The sequence below is a fragment of the Patella vulgata genome, chromosome 3 (assembly GCF_932274485.2).
Source record: "Patella vulgata chromosome 3, xgPatVulg1.2, whole genome shotgun sequence".
NCBI classification, from domain to species: Eukaryota; Metazoa; Mollusca; class Gastropoda; family Patellidae; genus Patella; species Patella vulgata.
Genome location: NC_065881.2, coordinates 55051573 through 55070355, shown reverse-complemented (window position 1 = coordinate 55070355; position 18783 = coordinate 55051573). Strand labels below are relative to the sequence as shown.

Here is an 18783-nt window from a genome sequence, read left to right as displayed (position 1 = left end):
TACTTCACTGGATATCTCTTTCTCTAACCCTTCCCAAAATATTCCACCATCACTAGTCTCAGCAACATTAGTAAATACAGTATTAGATTTGATAGTTTCCATTGCACATGGGTTTGTTTTATTTGAAGTTCCTGGAATGTAAGAGAAGAGACATTTTATATTCTGCAATCACATACAAATAATTTGATATATATTCTTTAGTATCATGTACCTGGCTATAGTTTTCAACACTTCTTTTGGGAGATAACTGACACACCATGTTTTAAGAAGAAATACATTTAAACCATAAAATTATAAGCAATCAGTGGTTAATTTGATATATTGTAGCATTCTTGTAAAGCAGTAGAAGAGACATTTTATACTCCGCAATCATATACACATAATCTGATATATATTCTTTGGTACATGTACCTGGCCACAGTTTTCAACAGGCCTGGTGTGGTTGCATTAGATGATTTGTAAACCTGTCCTCCAAAACATATTGTTGAAAAATAATAATTAGGCAATTACCTGGGGCTACACCAAAGAAACCATTTTCTGGATTGATTGCTCGAAGTTGACCACTTTCATCAAATCTCATCCATGCGATATCATCCCCAACACATGTCACTTTATATTCTGGTAAAGATGATGTCATCATAGCCAAATTTGTTTTTCCACAAGCACTCGGGAAAGCAGCTGCTATATACTTTTTCTCGCCTTTGGAATTTTCTAACCCTAAAATCTACAACATAAACAATATCTTTAACAACATGGTGATGATATAAACTAATTGCTGCATGTTGCAAGAGTTATCCTTAATCAAGTAGAGTGAATACAGCACTGTAATAATCAAGTGCATTTAAGTTATGGACCACAACTCTGGAACTAAAAATAAAATCTCAAAATCAATAGAAACCCTCTTAAAGTCATGAATAACTTCATGAAATTTGATCAAAATCCTTTAAGAACTAACTCAGAGGCCATAACTCTGGCACTTCTTTTGCAAAGACACTCAATATCATCATCTTTACCCAATACCAAGTGGAACTACTAATATTTTGAAAATATCAAAATAAAATCAAACAATTGTGAATCCCATGCTTGCAAAATATGAACATAGATATAAAGACAATCTTACCAACATGTGTTCTGCAAACCATCCTTCTTTCTGGGCTAGCTTTGAGCCTATTCGAAGAGCAAAACATTTTTTACCAAGTAAGGAGTTTCCACCATAACCACTTCCAAATGAACAAATTTCATTCCGTTCTTGAAAATGTGCTACTAATGTCATTTTAGGATCACATGGCCAATTGTTATGAACTGGTGCTATTAATTAAAAATAAATGAAAACATAAAATCTATTTTAAAGCAAGTATTCTGCGAGTTGAACAATACTAGTCAGGTGACAATGTTCTTAAAATATGTAAACTTCCAAGTAAAAGTTATGAATTCTGTTTATTTTCTATGTGACTATTAGTCTAAGTTTTACAGTTACCCGTAATAGCTGAATATATACTATTCAAAAAAAGTAGGGGATATTTGATTTTTAAGTGTTATTAAAGTCACCTAATGAAACTAACGAAGAAACAAATGACAAAATGAAATGAAGTTCACATTCATCGATTTATTCCAAATGATCGTTAGACTAAGTAAGGCACAGACTGACCATTATAAGGGTAAAATGATACCCGGGGTCAAACAGCAAAGTTACCACAGCATCACAACCAAGTCAGTAAATCCTCCTCTGTTTGCCAAACAAGCATTGATCCGACGTGGCATACTCCTAATGAGACGTCTAAGGTCATTTTGGTCCAGATTGTCCCATTCCTGTTGCAACGCAGCAGCAAGTTCTTGGACATTGGCAGGACGTTGTCGACGTTGACGTAACCTCTGTCCAAGCATGTCCCAGACATGCTCGATGGGGGAGAGGTCGGGACTCAGTGCTGGCCAAGGTAATGTGGTGATGTTCTATTGTTGGAGGTAACCTGTAACGATCCTGGCCCTGTGACATCCTGCGTTGTCATCCTGGAAGATGAAACGGCGGCCATGACGTCGTGCGAACGGCACAACATGGACTGCCAAGATGTTGTCCCGGTAGTACTGGCCTGTAACACGCCCTGCAACAACATGTAAAGCCTTTCTTCCAGCAACAGTGATGCCTCCCCACACCATAACAGAACCACCCCCAAATCGATCATGTCTGATGACGTTAACGTCTTGGAAGCGCTCATTTCGACGACGCCACACCCTCCTACGTCTGTCCAAAAAATCAACAGTGAACCTTGACTCATCTGAAAACATCACATTGCTCCAGCGTCGATTATCCCAGTGTTGACGATCCCTACACCAACGACGTCTTGCCTGAATGTGATGATCTCTCAAACAAGGGATCACGCGAGGACGTCGGGCGCGAAGGTGACCCCCTATGCAGTCGATTCCGAATCGTCTGGCCACTCACTCTCACACCAGTGTCTGTTTGAAGACGAGAGCTGATCTGATTTGCTGTGATGACACGATTTCTCAAGGCCAAGGTACGGATAAATCGATCCTGGGCTTGAGTTGTCGCCCTTGGTCGACCTGAGCGTGGTCTGTCCTGTACAGATTGTGTATCACGGTATCTGGACCATAGCCTGCTTATGACAGACTAAGAAACATTCATCGTCCGCGCCACAACCGCCTGTGTTGTGCCGATCTGTAGCATGCCAAGGGCACGTAACCTTTCATTTTGGGTAAGCCGACGCATATCAAAATTTGTTTTCTGGTCACTAAAACAATTAAACTGACGTTTCCACCCTGGAATTCAATGCCACAATGACTGTAACATTCAAAGTCAGAGTCGTGCAAATCTTGGGTTCGACCCCCATGATGATCCCAAGCATCATCTGCATTCCATGCGGTAGCTATTGGTGCGTTTGGGCGTCACATGTAACTGGAAATGTTTCTTCTGTTAGGTTCTATAGTGACTTTTTTCGTAGTCATTTGCATATTTTAGTATTATGCCCCCAAAATCAAATATCCCCTACTTTTTTTGAATAGTATATAACAAAAGAAAACAGCTAAAGATGTCTTTTATATATACCTGTTAAAGGTAAAGGTCTTCCAACTGAATGCAGACATTTAACAAATTGTCCTCCATTAAGAGCAGCCAAAACATTGGAACCCATTCTAGTCATGATTCGCATACTGGCTACCACATAGGCTGAATCTGTGAGTTGTATCCCGATTTTACTTAATGGTGACCCAACTGGTCCCATACTGAATGGTATTACATACATTGTTCTACCTGTTAACAAAATACCATATCATTTCAATAAAATAACTCATTTAATTTCCTTGTCCCATCTGGATTTGAAACTTAATTAGGTCTAACATTTTGATACATAGTTCTTTCTTTCCATATACAAGTAAATCATACACTGAATGGCTTGAATCAATTTTCAGTCAGATAAAAATACTACATGTAGTATATTTTTTAAACTTATTATAAGAAATTACCATCATTACCTGTCATACATTCTGGAAATCTTATGTTCAGCTCATTGTCCATATCAGCCGGTGACATCCAATTACCTAATTGGGAGACTGCCCCATTTTTGGGTGTAGGTACAGTATCCCTTTTAAGTTCAGTGGAAATATAGGTAAGACGTTCAACTCGAGCCACATCTGCTGGATCTGTACGAGCTAGCCAACTGTTGGAGAAAATAAGGACAGTTGCATGGCACATACATACAATTCACTAGTTTAACACAGAAAGACAGGTAGCAACAAATAATTGGAATGATCACCATATGTATACATGTAAATCCACCCTGAGAGAAAGTCATTGGAATGATCACCATATGTATACACGTAAATCCACCCTGAGAGAAAGTCATACAAAATGTCAAAAATTAATAAAATCGTCACTAAATTTCAGAAAATAATAATTATATAGGACACCAACATCAAAGATACAGGCATGCACATCATTTTTGGTTTCACTCATATGAGAAAATTTTACATTTATGGAAAATGGATGAACCTATTAGGTATCTGAAGTATGATACATTTTGAATAGTGTGCTTTTTGTTATACTTATACAGCCAGGTAGTCCCTTTTTAAAGAGATAACAGTTTTAAAGAGATAATTAAGAACACTTTTTAAAAAAACAAAGAAAATTTTGTTAAAAGTGATAAGAACATTTTTAAAGAGATAATAAAGAACATTTTTTTAAAAGAGATAATACAAACGTTTTTAAAAGTGATCATAAATAACATTTTTTAAAAGTGATCACAAATAACATTTTTTAAAGAGAAATCGTAATAAAAAAAACTTTTTTAAAGAGATAATAAAGAACTTTTTTAGAGATAATAAAGAACATTTGCGAAACAAATACTGACCAATTCTCATATTTAGGTAGTTTCTTTAAGATTCCATCTTTCTGTAGAACATAAGTCAGTAAATCATTTTCCCTCTCAGATCCATCACAAATATGTACATTATCTGGTCGACACAAACGCACATTCTCTTCCACGTATGACTGGACATTCTCTGGCAGTAGTCCAATATCTCCGTAGATTACTCTGTAGTGTCTCATCTGTAGACATTGTCTCTTTAACAATGGAGAGTCTTTGAGTAAACGGGGAGAAACTCTGAAACAAAATCAAATATGTACCACAGTAAACACCATTCATTTATCTATTTATCTAACAAATTTATTAAGATTAAGAATGTTACATCATGCACAAATATGATGAACATGTCATGTATATATGATGACCTTGCTTAAAGCAGCATCTTCATGTATTTTTTAATATAATTCTAAAGACATAATATAGAAACTCAAAAGGTTTTTCCCTTTAATAAAATCAAATATAAACAGAGAAATTAACAAAGAAAAGAGATTTAAAAAGATTTCTTTAAAATTCACTATTTTCAGCAACTTCTGAACCAATACAATAGATTTAAACCATTCCAATAGTAAACCATTCCAATGAAAATGTCAATGAGTACACACACCTGCATATCTCGATTAAATCAAAACAAGACTCAGTATAAACTCTTGTTTATCAAAAAATAAGTCTAATTTGTTCTTTACTAATTTAGATAGATCTGTTGACTTTTATTGATGGTTAAGCCCAAGTAACTAGTTTAGCACTTATACAATGTAACATGTGAAAATAGCCGCTACTTCAGTTAATGACCTAAGCTAACACTGGTCTTCCACAACAAAACTGTAATTTGAGTGAGAGCCAGTGAGAGGTCAGTTAACTTATTGATAGCTGCCCATTGTCCTCATCTACCTTCACCCTAGCATATGCGGTCAAGCAGCTTATGACCTTTTAGTTTTACTCATATACATGTAATACATGTATGTCAAGACTTTTGACCCTTGATTTACTCCTAGTTTTCCCTTAAATCATTTAAAGGAAAAGTTTCAGACAAATGAGAAAGTCGAGTCTATAATTGCAATTTGCCACTGAGACAAAAGCTGGTGTTGTAAGCTTGTTCCTTGTTATTCCACTAAACTTTAAGACCTCCATAAGAAAACTAACCCCAATTATCCAAGTAATATATATTTTTAAAGTCCTAGCAGTGTTCACATGTTAGAACATGACTGCACTTATTTTGAGACCGACTATTTTTTTTTCCTGGGTTGGGGGGGTCATAAGTTCAGCATTATATAATTTATAAATTCTTTGCTAATATTGAATATCATCCGCAAATAATTTAAATAACCTTTATAATATTGCCTAATTTAATAGAAACGTCTTTGCCGCATATTGTGATATCCAATCAAAGCAATCATACGTATACACAGATATATATATTTTTTCCTTCTATTTTTACATTGTTTTCTTACCTAATTAATTCATTCAGTCACTCATGATATCCAATTAAAGCAATCATCCGTATACACAGATATATGTATTTTTCCCTTCTATTTTGACATTGTTTTCTTACCTCATTAATTCATTCAGTCACTCATGCATAATTTTGAGACCGACTGCACTTATTTTGAGAATGACTATTTTTTTTCATGTACCCCCCCCCCCACCAACATTTATGCCTCTGGGCCTATATTATATGGACAAAAAAAAGTATAGGCCTATGTATATGTCAAATTATTTTTTATGTCTAGATAGGCCTATACTTGAAAATGTAGATTTTATATTACTGCCCACGTGTTTTGGTTTTGTTTTTTTAACCCAGTAGGACATACTGACTTTTCATATCAGTATTTGCAATGTATACAAGAATGTTAAGCAAACAATGATGTCAATGTATGTTCAAATAAGACTAAGATTTTGAAATCTTTCTTCTATGCATAGATACACGATTGAGTAAAACACAAGATAGATTTATACATTTATACTAGGTTGTTTATCCCTTTTAAGGGGGGTTGGATGGCCCAATGGTTAGCACGTACGTGCTGTATCATAAGACCTGTCATTGAGTCAACTGGCATTGTTTCGAATCCCCGGTTGTACGTGACAAGGAGTAGGGTCGCCTGTCCAGCCTCGTGGGTTTTCTCCGGGTCCTCCCACTGTTAAACACCCCTACGCGCAAGCGAATTATTGAAATAAAATTAAAACCATGTTGCTCCCGAAATGACCTAGTTTGTGTCGAGTGGACGTTAAACCCCATTTCTCTCTCTTTATCCCCTTAAATCTTCATGAAAAGAACTATAATATGGAGACTTTTTATATATATTTAAATATTTTATTGATACATTTTTCTTGTTGTTATGTATATTGCGATACGTGGTTATTAATATAACAAGGACCTTATACCGACAATATGGTGTACGTGATCGATTGACTTTGCGGCTTGCCATACAAATGTACATCGGGGACACGTGTGTCAAACAGAGAAACCTTACTGCCCAACGGAATAATACCTGACAAATAAATAACGCAATATTTACAAATTAAAATAAATAGTTGTAAAACTAACAAAAAGGGAAAGAAAAGGAAATTAATGGGTTTTTCACACACCTGACAATCTGCGATAACCATCCCATTTTTCTTGCTAGTCAACTTTTCCCTAACACTGAAATCGCCGGCTGATCTAATTCAGTAACTGACCGCTATACCAATAATACCATGCTACTTTTTTTATGTGACGTTTTTAATTCAACATATTAATACGCGGTGACACCTCTTTTCTTAAAAAAAGATTTCTTACAAAGAGTGTATTTCTGAATGCCAGAATGAGTAAAATAAAGAGATGATTTGATTGAAATACAAATATTATGATAATTTATAACATATACATTTTATTATATGGGACTTTATTATTCCACCCAACCTATTCACCGCATTTAAATTACTTTGGAGGTGTGTCCCCAATACTGTAATTTGAGTGGCTGTTGCAATCACAGCTTTTGGGGCTTTTGTTTATATTATCAGCTGTTCAGGTACGCGGTTAGCAATTTTGGTCCTATATGGCAGATCGATTTAGTGTCCCCTCCAGACCAAAAATGAATAATGTTCGCGTTTAATCACACAGAACCACCCTCAAAGACCGGTAAAAATATATATAATATTTTTCGATTTGTTGCGATTTGACCACAGGCGAGAGTGGGGCGATTTCAACCAGATTAAACCCGATCCGATACAGAAACAATATTCGCTGCACGTATAATAAAGACAATGCAAACGGTCTATTGCAGTGACTTTGCACGCTCGAGGGTTGCCCGGCAGTGTGCGTGTGGGTATGTTTGGGCTGGGGTGGGGTGGGGGAATTCAGACTCAGATTTTTATTCCATTATCTCCGAAATTAAAAGCTATTCAAATATACAATCGTATTTATCCTAAAATACGACAGGACTGCATTATGTGCATGGCACTGTTACAGATTATTTTGATAAATTGTTTCGACCTGAACTGTCCCCATCCCCCTATTTCCTTGGTACGCCTACACGCCCAATCTGTTTCACAGAGAATTACGAGGATTCTCTAATATCTCTGTAAAAAATGACTGCCTTTAACACGTGTATGGTGGCCCATGGTCGCAATAGCGTTTTTTTGGTTATTTTTTTGTATTTCATTTAAAATAATAAAAATAGTAGTAAAAAAAAAAAGAAACATTTTTTTTGTTTTGTTTTACAAAATAAAAAAAAAATAATCTTTTAAAATTTAAAAAAAAAAATCTTTTTAAAAAATTTAAAAGAAAAAATCTTTTTAAAAAAATTAAAAAAAAAAATCTTTTTAAAAAATTTAAAAAAAAAAAAATCTTTTTAAAATTTAAAAAAAAAAAATAATCTTTTAAAATTTAAAAAAAAAAATCTTTTTAAAAAATTTAAAAAAAAAAATCTTTTTAAAAAAATTAAAAAAAAAAATCTTTTTAAAAAATTTAAAAAAAAAAAATCTTTTTAAAATTTAAAAAAAAAAAATCTTTTTTAAATGAAAAAAAAAATCTATATATATTTAAAAAAAATAATAAAATATATTTTAAAAAAATAAAAAAGAAATAATATTAAAAAAAAAATTAAATGAAAAAAAAAAAAATTGAAAAAGAAAAGATAAAAAATAATTCCCGACGTGGCCCATCGTCGCAATAGTGTCTTGTGTATCCAGACCAGCTATCATTAGACTAGTAGTATCTCGATTATTATGTGTGGGATCTATGAAGAACGTATTTATAAACTCGAACGACAAGAAACGAGTCTGTAGTTATCTCACGTCAACATAATTGTAGATACTTCAATTTTGATTAGCTAAGCACTAAAATAAATCTAATATTATCTATTATCCAATCAAATACTAAAATTTGAATTTTATCTTAGTAAAACAGGCCCCAGACGAAGTCCACGTAGGCTATCATGCTCTATTTAAATTTTGTCTTTGAAATTGATGTTGTCCGCCATCGCACTTTCGCACCTCTTACCCGTTCCTGTGGTCGTAGCGGGGGACTATCGATGACCTCAGGGAGAGCAGGGGTTTCACAAAAACTGAAGCTAAAATCACTAACATAGATTTTAAAATCAAAGTGAAATTTTAAATTTATGCGTTTCACGAAGATCGATTGTAACTTAAAATTTAATTTTAATAGATTTTAGTTAAAATTACTTGTGGCTTGATGTGAAGTAACTATAGACTGGTTTCTTGTCGCTCGAGTCTATACCATACGTTCTTCATAGATCCCACGTACAGGATAATCTGAACGACAGACCCACGATGTTTGACAGGTCACCCTACTCCTTGTCACGTACAACCGGGGATTCGAAATCACGCCAGTTGACTCAATGACGGGCTTTATATGACAGGCTTTATGATACAGCGCGCACGTGCTAACCATTCGCCCCCCCCCCCGGCTACTTAGTAGTAGTAGGCCTATACTTCGAGGATTAGTTTCAAAGTTGTTAACTACTTTTGAAATTCGACCTCAGGGAGACCAAGTGTTTTAAAAACATTACATAAGCCTTGCGCACTAGTAGGCCGAATGGTGTCATTAAATTCAATGGAATCAATGACTTCAAACGTCATTATGTATGTAGGCCTAGTTCTAGTTAGACTGGATAAACTAGTCTAAATGACGCTAGGCTTCTATAGTCTATTAATTATACATTTCTATTGACTTGCATATGTATAAATACATATATATCCAAGTCCATAGACGTCATGGGTGGAAAAATTGTGTTTCACGTGTTGATGTCTGTTTACCTTTTCCTTTCGGAAGGGGAGATAACTACAAACTCGTTTCTTCTCGCTCGAGTTATGCCACATAGGATAATCGAGACACTATAGCAACAATGGGCCACGAGGTATTTCTGGTCACTCGAGTCGAATGATAGCTGTCGTAGGCTGATTTTATACTGAGTCTGGATAATCAAGACACTATTACGACGATGGGCCACGTGCAGAATTCTTTTTTTGATTTTTTCTATTTCACTTATTTATTTTTTTTTAATTAAAATGTTATTTTTTTTATAGATTTTTTTAATCTTAAATATTTTATTAATTTTTTTTATATAGATTTTTTTATTTTAAAAAGATTTTTTTTCTTTTTAATTTAAAAAGATTTTTTTTTCTTTTTAATTTAAAAAGATTTTTTTTTCTTTTTAATTTAAAAAGATTTTTTTTTTCTTAAATTTTAAAAAGATTTTTTTTTTCTTTTGTTTTACAAAATAAAAAAAAATGTTTCTTTTTTTTTACTTTTATTTTTTATGATTTTAAATGAAATACAAAAAATAACCCCAAAAACGCTATTGCGACCATGGGCCACCATACACGTGCCGTCACAGCACGCGGCGTCAATCAATGGCTGAATGCGGCGCGTGCATTGTTTAAATAAGACGTTACTGCTTCGGACAGAATGCTGCTTTTTATTCATTTTAATACCCATTTACACTAAATATGAAATAGTTTTTACCTACAAATACGTCAACCGTCTTTATTTGTTTTTCTAATACACCAAAACAATGTTTTAAAATTTAATTTGTCGGTGGAAAAAAGTTAATATTTGAGACTCATTAAGTCGCATTGATGTCATCCTTATCAGTGATTGTAGCGCCTAGCGAATATTCACTGCGGATCAGTTGTGATACGCCGGTAGTGGATTGCGAGGGTCTCTCAACCCATAGATAAATTTAAATTCCTACTGACGGAGCAAGGCTATCGGTCGTCGAAATATGACAGCGTTTCTCATTTACTCGCCTAATCGTTTGCAATAAATTAAGAGGTCATGGCATGGGTCAACCGTAAAATCGGATTATTAGGCCTTCGCATGTATATTTGCAACAATCTCCATGAGTTCCGCTTTATTTTGTTTGTAGCGTCTTGGAAATTAGCCCACGTCACCTCTGTAGTAGATTTACGTCACCTCTATCTTTGGGCTGGGACCGTGGGCACCTAACCAGTTCTATGTTTTGTGGTTTGTTTTAAAAAACAAAATTTCATTGTAAGTTCATTTATGTGTGGACCTATTATATTAATGTTCGCTCCTACAGGTGTAAATGTGCTTTCCGCTATTTGACCATAGTCCCACATGCCACATTGTTGAATAATAGCTTGTTGTGTTTAATATCATTTATATAAATATAATCAGGCAATTCATTAGGTTCTAAGGCACAAAGATGCCGCCTTTATGCCTTTACACCCCCCCCCCCCCAAACACACAGCGCCGAGTCTTAAAGGCCAAATCATACCTCCGGCTTTATTTGCTTAGTAATAATGATTACAATGGATCTGATCCATTGTTTTAATATTCCTGTTGGACGCGGATTCTACACATTGATCCACTGTTTTCATATTCCTGTTGGATGCGGATTTTACACAAGTTTTCCATTTAATAATGATTAGTCATTTTTACGGACAAAACTGGGTAATCGTACAGTTTCTTTTTCAGGATGTAAGTATGTCTAGACTGATGAAATCAACGACACACCACTAGCTGCATGTGCCAACAAATAAATCGGTTTAAATTTTGCACATGTGGTCCCACATTCTGTTTGCCTTGGGCGAATCTTAGAGACAAATAGATTTGCCCTGAGAATTTGTAGAAAATGACATCCTTTAATCCAAATGTACATAATCCAGTGATTCGGATGGAGTGGTTAATAAACATAATAGGATTTGGGTATTAACAGCCGCGTAAAACTTGTGGAGATTACTCTAAAATACGATTTCCTAGATCTTATTGGCCTATATCATTTAAATGACATCACTGCCGTTTTGAGGAGTATAGTTTATATTAAGTATTGCCATAAATCTCTGATAAATTTAACCCAATATACAGCAACATTCTTTGAATAAATCCACGTCATTTAATTGTTTATATTGATAATAATACCCATGGGTGAATAAAAATTATAATATATATATTGGTTTGTAATCTATTATCGATGTTCGGTATCACTCTCGTTAAGACAGTGGCCAAAATACGTTCAGTATGAAAGCATAGAGGTTCAACGTACATGTTCTTCACAAACATAAAATTTACACAGATCTTGGTCAATAGTTATTTTTTTTTTATAGATCTATTCAGACTTAATATAAAACGTTTTTAAGAAAATAACTTACTGTTCGTTTTCACAATTTTCCAATTCTGGCATGGTGATAACTTTGTGAGATTCCGAAACAAACGAATATTGACGGTAGTTATATCGATGTACACAGTGGTCAATTCATCGATATAGTACTATTATTAGCTGGCTCTTGTTCTGCACTGAACTCACGAGCCGCTGAATTTCTATTTATACCGTAACCGCTTAATACGTCATAGTTCCTGGACGAATAAACACACTAACGAATTTCCACTTCTTTCTAGCCGCTTCTTTCCAGTCAATTAAGATCACTGCGCTTATCCGTTAATATGACGGCGGGCACTAGGATATGATATAATCGGTTAAAAATACACTATAATCACTTAATAGAACTAAATATTAATTAGTCAAGTTCTTTAATTATTATAGCTATTGTTCTGGGGAAAATGACATGCCAAGAAAAATGTCACTTTCTTTGTATAGAGCGTCGTTTGATTCGACCTGATCCTCGGACCACTGCTTCAGGAATATGCTATAATAATAATAATAATAACAGTTTATTCACAACTACATGTTCAAGCATGAGTATGGAAGTTACAACAAACATTTCACATTGTGATGCATAACAATACATGTCTTACAAAATAACATTAATTTTTAATATGTATTATTGTTTTTTCACATTATATTAATTTATTGAAATGGTGAAGTTTGAATTTACCCTGTTTTTCCTAATTAGTAAATTAGATAGTCATATGCAAGAACATTTATGAAATACGATCATTACTCATTATTAGAGTTATTTCCGGGTTATTGCGTTGCATCACCTGAAAAGCTTTCGCAAATTGCATCATCATCTGATTCTATTTTTTTTGAATGATTTCTTTTTATGGCTGACTTTTGCTTGAACCAAATTACCCTTACCTTTATAGCGACCTTGAACCGCGATGTCATGGGGGTGTGTCGATTTTCAGTTACTTGATTGGCTATAAGGCGGTCACACCCCCACGACGACCGACTTGGAATCAGCTGTTCGTTGTAAACAGTTCAAAGTCCAAACTATAATAAATGACTTTAACAACGATGCTGATTTCATCATGCTCCTCCTTTGTAATGGTTATTGTATTGAAATTAGCATTGCAATTCTCTCTTGAACGTGAACCTATATATAATACTATCTTTTATTGATTCTTTTAAAAGGGATGGTATAAGTTATGCATCGTTGAACTCGCGCTTGCATTGCATCATCCGCAAATTTATCAATAAACGTTTAAAAGCAGTTATCGCTAATTATAGTGAATCGTGATACTCCGATCAATACATTTATCAAGCATAGATAATAATGATAAAGTTGTATAAATATAAGTAATTGATTTGAACTTGTCTTATTAAATTTTTCAGTGTACGAACCTGGCAAAAAACACCAGGTAATTAATTACCTTAAAAGACAGTACGTTTTTTTTTCACAACGTCTTTCTCCAAAGAAAAATAAAAACAACGGAAAAAAAAGCAAAAATTAAAAAGAAGCAAAACACCCACTGCACTCCCACAAAGACAACCTATAATACCAACCCTATCTCATCCACCACACATGCTGCAAGCTTATTAGTCAGTCTAGGCCCTTTTATTGTTGTTTGTCATGCTGGTGTACGGTCTCTATTTACTAAAGAACAGTTTCTATTTATGGCCTGTACAACAAACCCACTTTTACATAAATACCGCGAATACGTGACGTTTACATTAACCCGGTTACAGCAGAATCATATTTATCGGACCCTCAAAACAACTGCGAAGATAGATTATTCTGGACAAATACTCATTTTTTAAAAAAAAAAAAGAGAGACACGCTTTAAATATAAGTCGTTGCAGAAACACCCATTAAAATATTTTGGGACTTACATATTAGTATATCTTTATGTCAGTAGTTTGCGCCAGGGATTCTTCTCGTCGCGTTATCGCACTTCTTAGGACAGTTACTGACATGCAGAAAATAATAATAATATGTCTGCTCAAAGAGATCCGTTTGTATCGCCTTTTGGAGTGGAAATTCTCGTTTTTTCCCCCCAAGTCAGTTTAAACCACGTAAAACGCCGTATGACTATAGCTAGAAACGGAAATATCCTCGGAATAATTAGGTAAAAAAAAATAAAATAAATATAAGTAAATGCAGTAAATAAGACATTAGATCAATGAATGAATTAGTCAATGAAATGGCGAATGAATAAATGTACGAAATATACCCCCCCCCCCACTCCCACAACTTTGATTACAAAAGATTTGATGAGCCTGCACACGTAAATCTATTTAATACGTTTCTAATGGTCAAGATTATAATCCAGACAAAAACATGCTAATTAACGGATTATCTATTTGAAAGCTACAAGGCTTTAATTCAGTTCATTTGAAGTATTCATCTGTGACAGGACCATTATAACCTTCTATCACAAGAAGTTACTTATACTATCAACACACTGTGTTATTAAAATTTATTGCATAAGTCAGAAATATTACTGGATAATTATGTATTCTTATAAATGATTGCATAAGCATCCGGTCATTACCAATAGACGGACCAACAAACCAAAGTTTAAAAGTTCACCTTAATTGCCTGGAATTAGTATTGAAACCGAACAAGTATCTGAATACATGTATGTTAATTTTTTAAAAGGGATTGTTTTGATCTTGTTTTGTGGGGATTGTGCATCTGTGAGGGTGGCTGTGTTTACTAATTTGTGCACGTGACCTCGGTTTTTACGTACCATCAGAACGACTACACACTTTCTATCTTTATAGTCGGGAACTACGGTGGGTGCACGAGTAATAAGACGCCAGTTCAACTTTTAATATTTTAAAGCGAGAATTTCATATTTTCTAAGAAAGTCAAAACATAATTATTTCTATGTCTTTTGCTCAATAGGTTGTCAACTCACTATTATACGATCATAGGTATCATTCTCACACTTAAAAAACATTCACCCCGGAAATAATAACACAATGACCTCCCTTGTTTTTCTATTCCCCCATGGAATAGCTATATTCAAACGTTTGAATTTGAAGTTGAAAATGATATTTTTGCAAATTTCTCAACTGGCAATAGTGAATTATAGGATTAATAGGATTATTCTTTAACAAGGTAGGACTGTTTATAGATACCATCTATTTTAAGGCTTTATTTTAATACATTTTAAAAATATAACTTAAAAATATGAAATTATCGCTAAATCTGCCTATTTCAGGTCTTTCTTTAGGCCTGAAATGTTATCTAAATTATTAATTAGACATTAATTAACCTATCCAGGCCATAATCAACTCTAGATGGCAGCGCTAGCCTGCGATCTTTAGTGGATTGTAAGCCGATTTACTACATAACTTTCCTTCCCGATTAAACGATTAAATGGATAATCGAGACTATGCTGTTTATCGTACTGACTTTAGTAATGATGACCGAGGCTTATAGGAATTTCAGTTCTCGGTTCATCGTGGATCAATTTGACTGAAATTTTCACCAAATTGCCTTTACAGTATCTAGTTTTTAACTATTATAGTGAAAACTGCCAACTCGTTACCGAATCTCCCATAATGTATCTTTAATAGAACAAATTAGTTTATTACCAGTGAGTATGTCGTTCAAGCGCAGGGTCCAGAATATCCAATAACTCTCTGAATATTGCCTTTGAAAATCGGTAGTTACGAAAAAACTGTTCATGCGTGAAGTCAGAAAAAACACCCATCAGCTATTGGTCCGATAAGATGTCGGAGCCCGTCGGCTTTCTGTATGCACACTCCCCAGTCGCGGTCTATCGGAGCCGACTGCTGTCAGACTTTCTGTGCGTCCGTTGTCGGCTTTAGGCCACACAGAAGCACCGACAAGACTGATATTAGGACCAATAGACTCCATCAGTTGCTTTTATTTCTGAGTTTCTTGGCGCCCGACCCATTTGGACAAAAAACCGAAGTCCCGTGTGCATATTGGTGTGCACGTAAAAAAGCCCATTGCTAAAATATCTTTTTTTTAAAACAACATTTATTGACAGATACTAAATTGGAGAACAGACAGAAGATTATTGACCCCATCTCCATACAAATACAAACATACATATATTATATTGCAAAATTATGGAAGACGTAGAGTACAGTATATGAATTATTGGTTAGTCAACTTATTAGATGGCTATAATGAAAGAGTGAAATGGAATTTAACGTCCACTCGACACAAACTAGGACATTGCGCGTAGGGGTCTTTAGCAGTGAGAGGAAATCGGAGGACCCGGAGAAAACCCATGAGGCTGGACAGGCCACCTTACTCCTTGTCACGTACAAGCGGGGAATCGAAACCACGCCACTTGACTCAATGACAGACTTAATAATCCAACGCGCACGCGTTAACCATTCGGCCACCCAACCCCGGTTAGGTTTAAATATTAAGGCCGCCTGCAATTTCGACAAGGTCACCTAGACCCAACCCTTACCCTAGCCCAAACCCACAATCCTCGACAAGCCCTAGATCTGATTTCAACCTCCCTAGATGGCTATACACCCTATTATACAAAATATGTATATTCCACAATCGAAAAATACATATTTCTTCCGAATAATAAGTTTTGAGGATTTTGATAAAATTGTGTCATTTTTTTTTTATTGTCGCAGATCGTGCATCAGAATGTAGGTGTGTGTGTGTGGGGGGGGGGGGTAACTAAAAAAGAAAATGTTCAGATTCTTCAAAAGCCTGACTACAATCGCAATGTATGGAGCTTTCAGAAGTGTGTATTATATGCGAGATCGTAGCTACGAGAACGTAGCTAAAAACGTTGACATGCGTTTGTTTTTAGCTACGAATGGATGTCTTTAGTTTCACCTGGTAAACTTAATTAACGTCTTCAAAATAAGTTAATTTTTCACTAGCAGGACTAATTAAACACAATATAATTAAATAACTTTCGTTTATCTGCAAATATTGTTAATAAAGTTAATCAGCCAGTGTTTGTTAACAGAATTGATAAGCCCATTCTTGCGATCTTCAAAGGTTTTCCTACTTTTCGCGTATTTTGATTGGTTGTTGTTACATGACATTTTTTCTTTAGTCCCGCCTTTAAATGCCAGCAATTATCGCTTCGGTTTAAAAGAGGTGTACCTGTTTTGGATTATATGCTCAAAGGAGCTAAATCGCTAATATTTGGGACCTACAAAGAATATGGGTTCTCGGTAATATCACAACACCAATGTTAATTAAAATTGACAAATTATTCGTGTTTTCATTGTCGAATGTTTTGGATGATATTGAGTTAGAGACATAGCTACTTTAAAGCGACATTAGGTTATAAGATTAGAGGTGACAGTTCTCGCTATAATAGTTAAAAAATACATAATCAAAAATTACTTCACTCTGAGCCCATTAGCGATACAATTATAGTTTTCCCTTCTATTTTGGCATTGTATGTTTACCTCATTAATTCATCTAGTCGCCGATGCATAATTTTGAGACCGACTGTAGTGGCTGAACTTATTTTGCGACCGACTATTTTTTTTTCTGGTGGTGGTGGGGTAGACCCCCCCCCCCTCCACACACACACATACACATACACATTTACGCGTCCGCGTTGAGACTTAGTAGAATCGTAACCTCCATATAAAGCACACACTGTGCACGAGATTGGAATATGAAACTGCATGATCAAAGGTGTGTTAAATATATCGCAATGACCACGCACAGATCAGCCATATAAATACAAATATCGGATTTCCAAGGACACTGAGCAGATAGTAACAGGTGAACGGATTGGAATGGGGTTAGTCGACACGACATGATAATAAAAGCGGGCAGTATCCAGAGAGCGGGGGGGGGGGGTCTCCCTCCTCTCAAATCCTATGTTTGCGCCTAAATGAGCAGAAATATTGTTCCAGAGCTACTGATTTTATAAGATATTCGGGTAATCCCTACAGTATACTGCACAGAAAATCAAGCGTTCTAGAACTACTTCTACAACTGATGTCTTGCGTCTTGCTCCAGCCATAGTAGTGAGTAGTTATAATAATTTCCTATGAGCAAGTTTTGATGACAAAAAGAGTTACTGGCCTATAACTCCCTTAATTTCCAATTACACTGACACCAACCCGTACTGCACATAATTTAACATATAATAAACCAATTTCCATTAAATATCCACGCGATACTTCTGTCGTTTTTAAAATGGCCGCCGAACAAGAATTAGAAAACGCACGGGATTTCACGTTCCCTCGAAAATATAGAAAAACTGTTCGGTAAGATAAGATTAAGATGTTAGTGTTCCACGCTTCATTATTTGTAACATAATTACTTATTTCCATGCAAACTGTGATGTGTTGAGATTTTGCATTTGAAGCTATTTTTATTTGCGCAAAGCCCAGAAGAGTGTATCAATTGTAGCGGCGGACAAGACGACCGATACAATATTACAGCTACAAGTGTCCAAGTTTTCAATATCAGAAGTATGCGAGTAAATTCGGTCACCGCTTTATTGGATTTCAATGTCGACTCCACGTTTTAGACGTTCGTATATGTCTCAAAAACAGAATTCTACTAACGCTAATACCTCAGGATTTCTGACAGGGCACGCCATTTTTAGGTTTCGGTTTTGTTATGATCCTTAGGCATTAAAGTACCCCATATGCAAAGTTTAATGCTTTGCTCAAAAGTGTAAACGATTCTAGTGGAAATCTCTCTATGAGTCGCCGTGAAGTGGTTCACCTTTCGTTGAAACGAAATAATCCTACGACGTAAAATCATTGCACCATTCTTACCATTGTTCTTTTCCAGAAATCTGTAACTCATTACAATTCCGTTCTCATACTAACTG

The 18783-nt window shown here is 35.1% G+C and overlaps 1 protein-coding gene across 1 annotated transcript; it reads right to left on the bottom strand.

Moving 5' to 3' along the window:
• Positions 1-424: 424 nt before the first annotated feature.
• On the bottom strand, positions 425-12147 carry LOC126815188 (phosphoenolpyruvate carboxykinase, cytosolic [GTP]). The gene is made up of 6 exons (XM_050540745.2): positions 11988-12147; positions 4362-4613; positions 3487-3671; positions 3062-3265; positions 1121-1308; positions 425-724 (listed from the first exon to the last, which is right to left on the bottom strand). The coding sequence occupies exons 1-6, from the start codon at positions 12017-12019 to the stop codon at positions 425-427; spliced, it is 1161 nt and encodes a 386-aa protein (XP_050396702.1). The 5' UTR covers positions 12020-12147.
• Positions 12148-18783: the final 6636 nt, after the last annotated feature.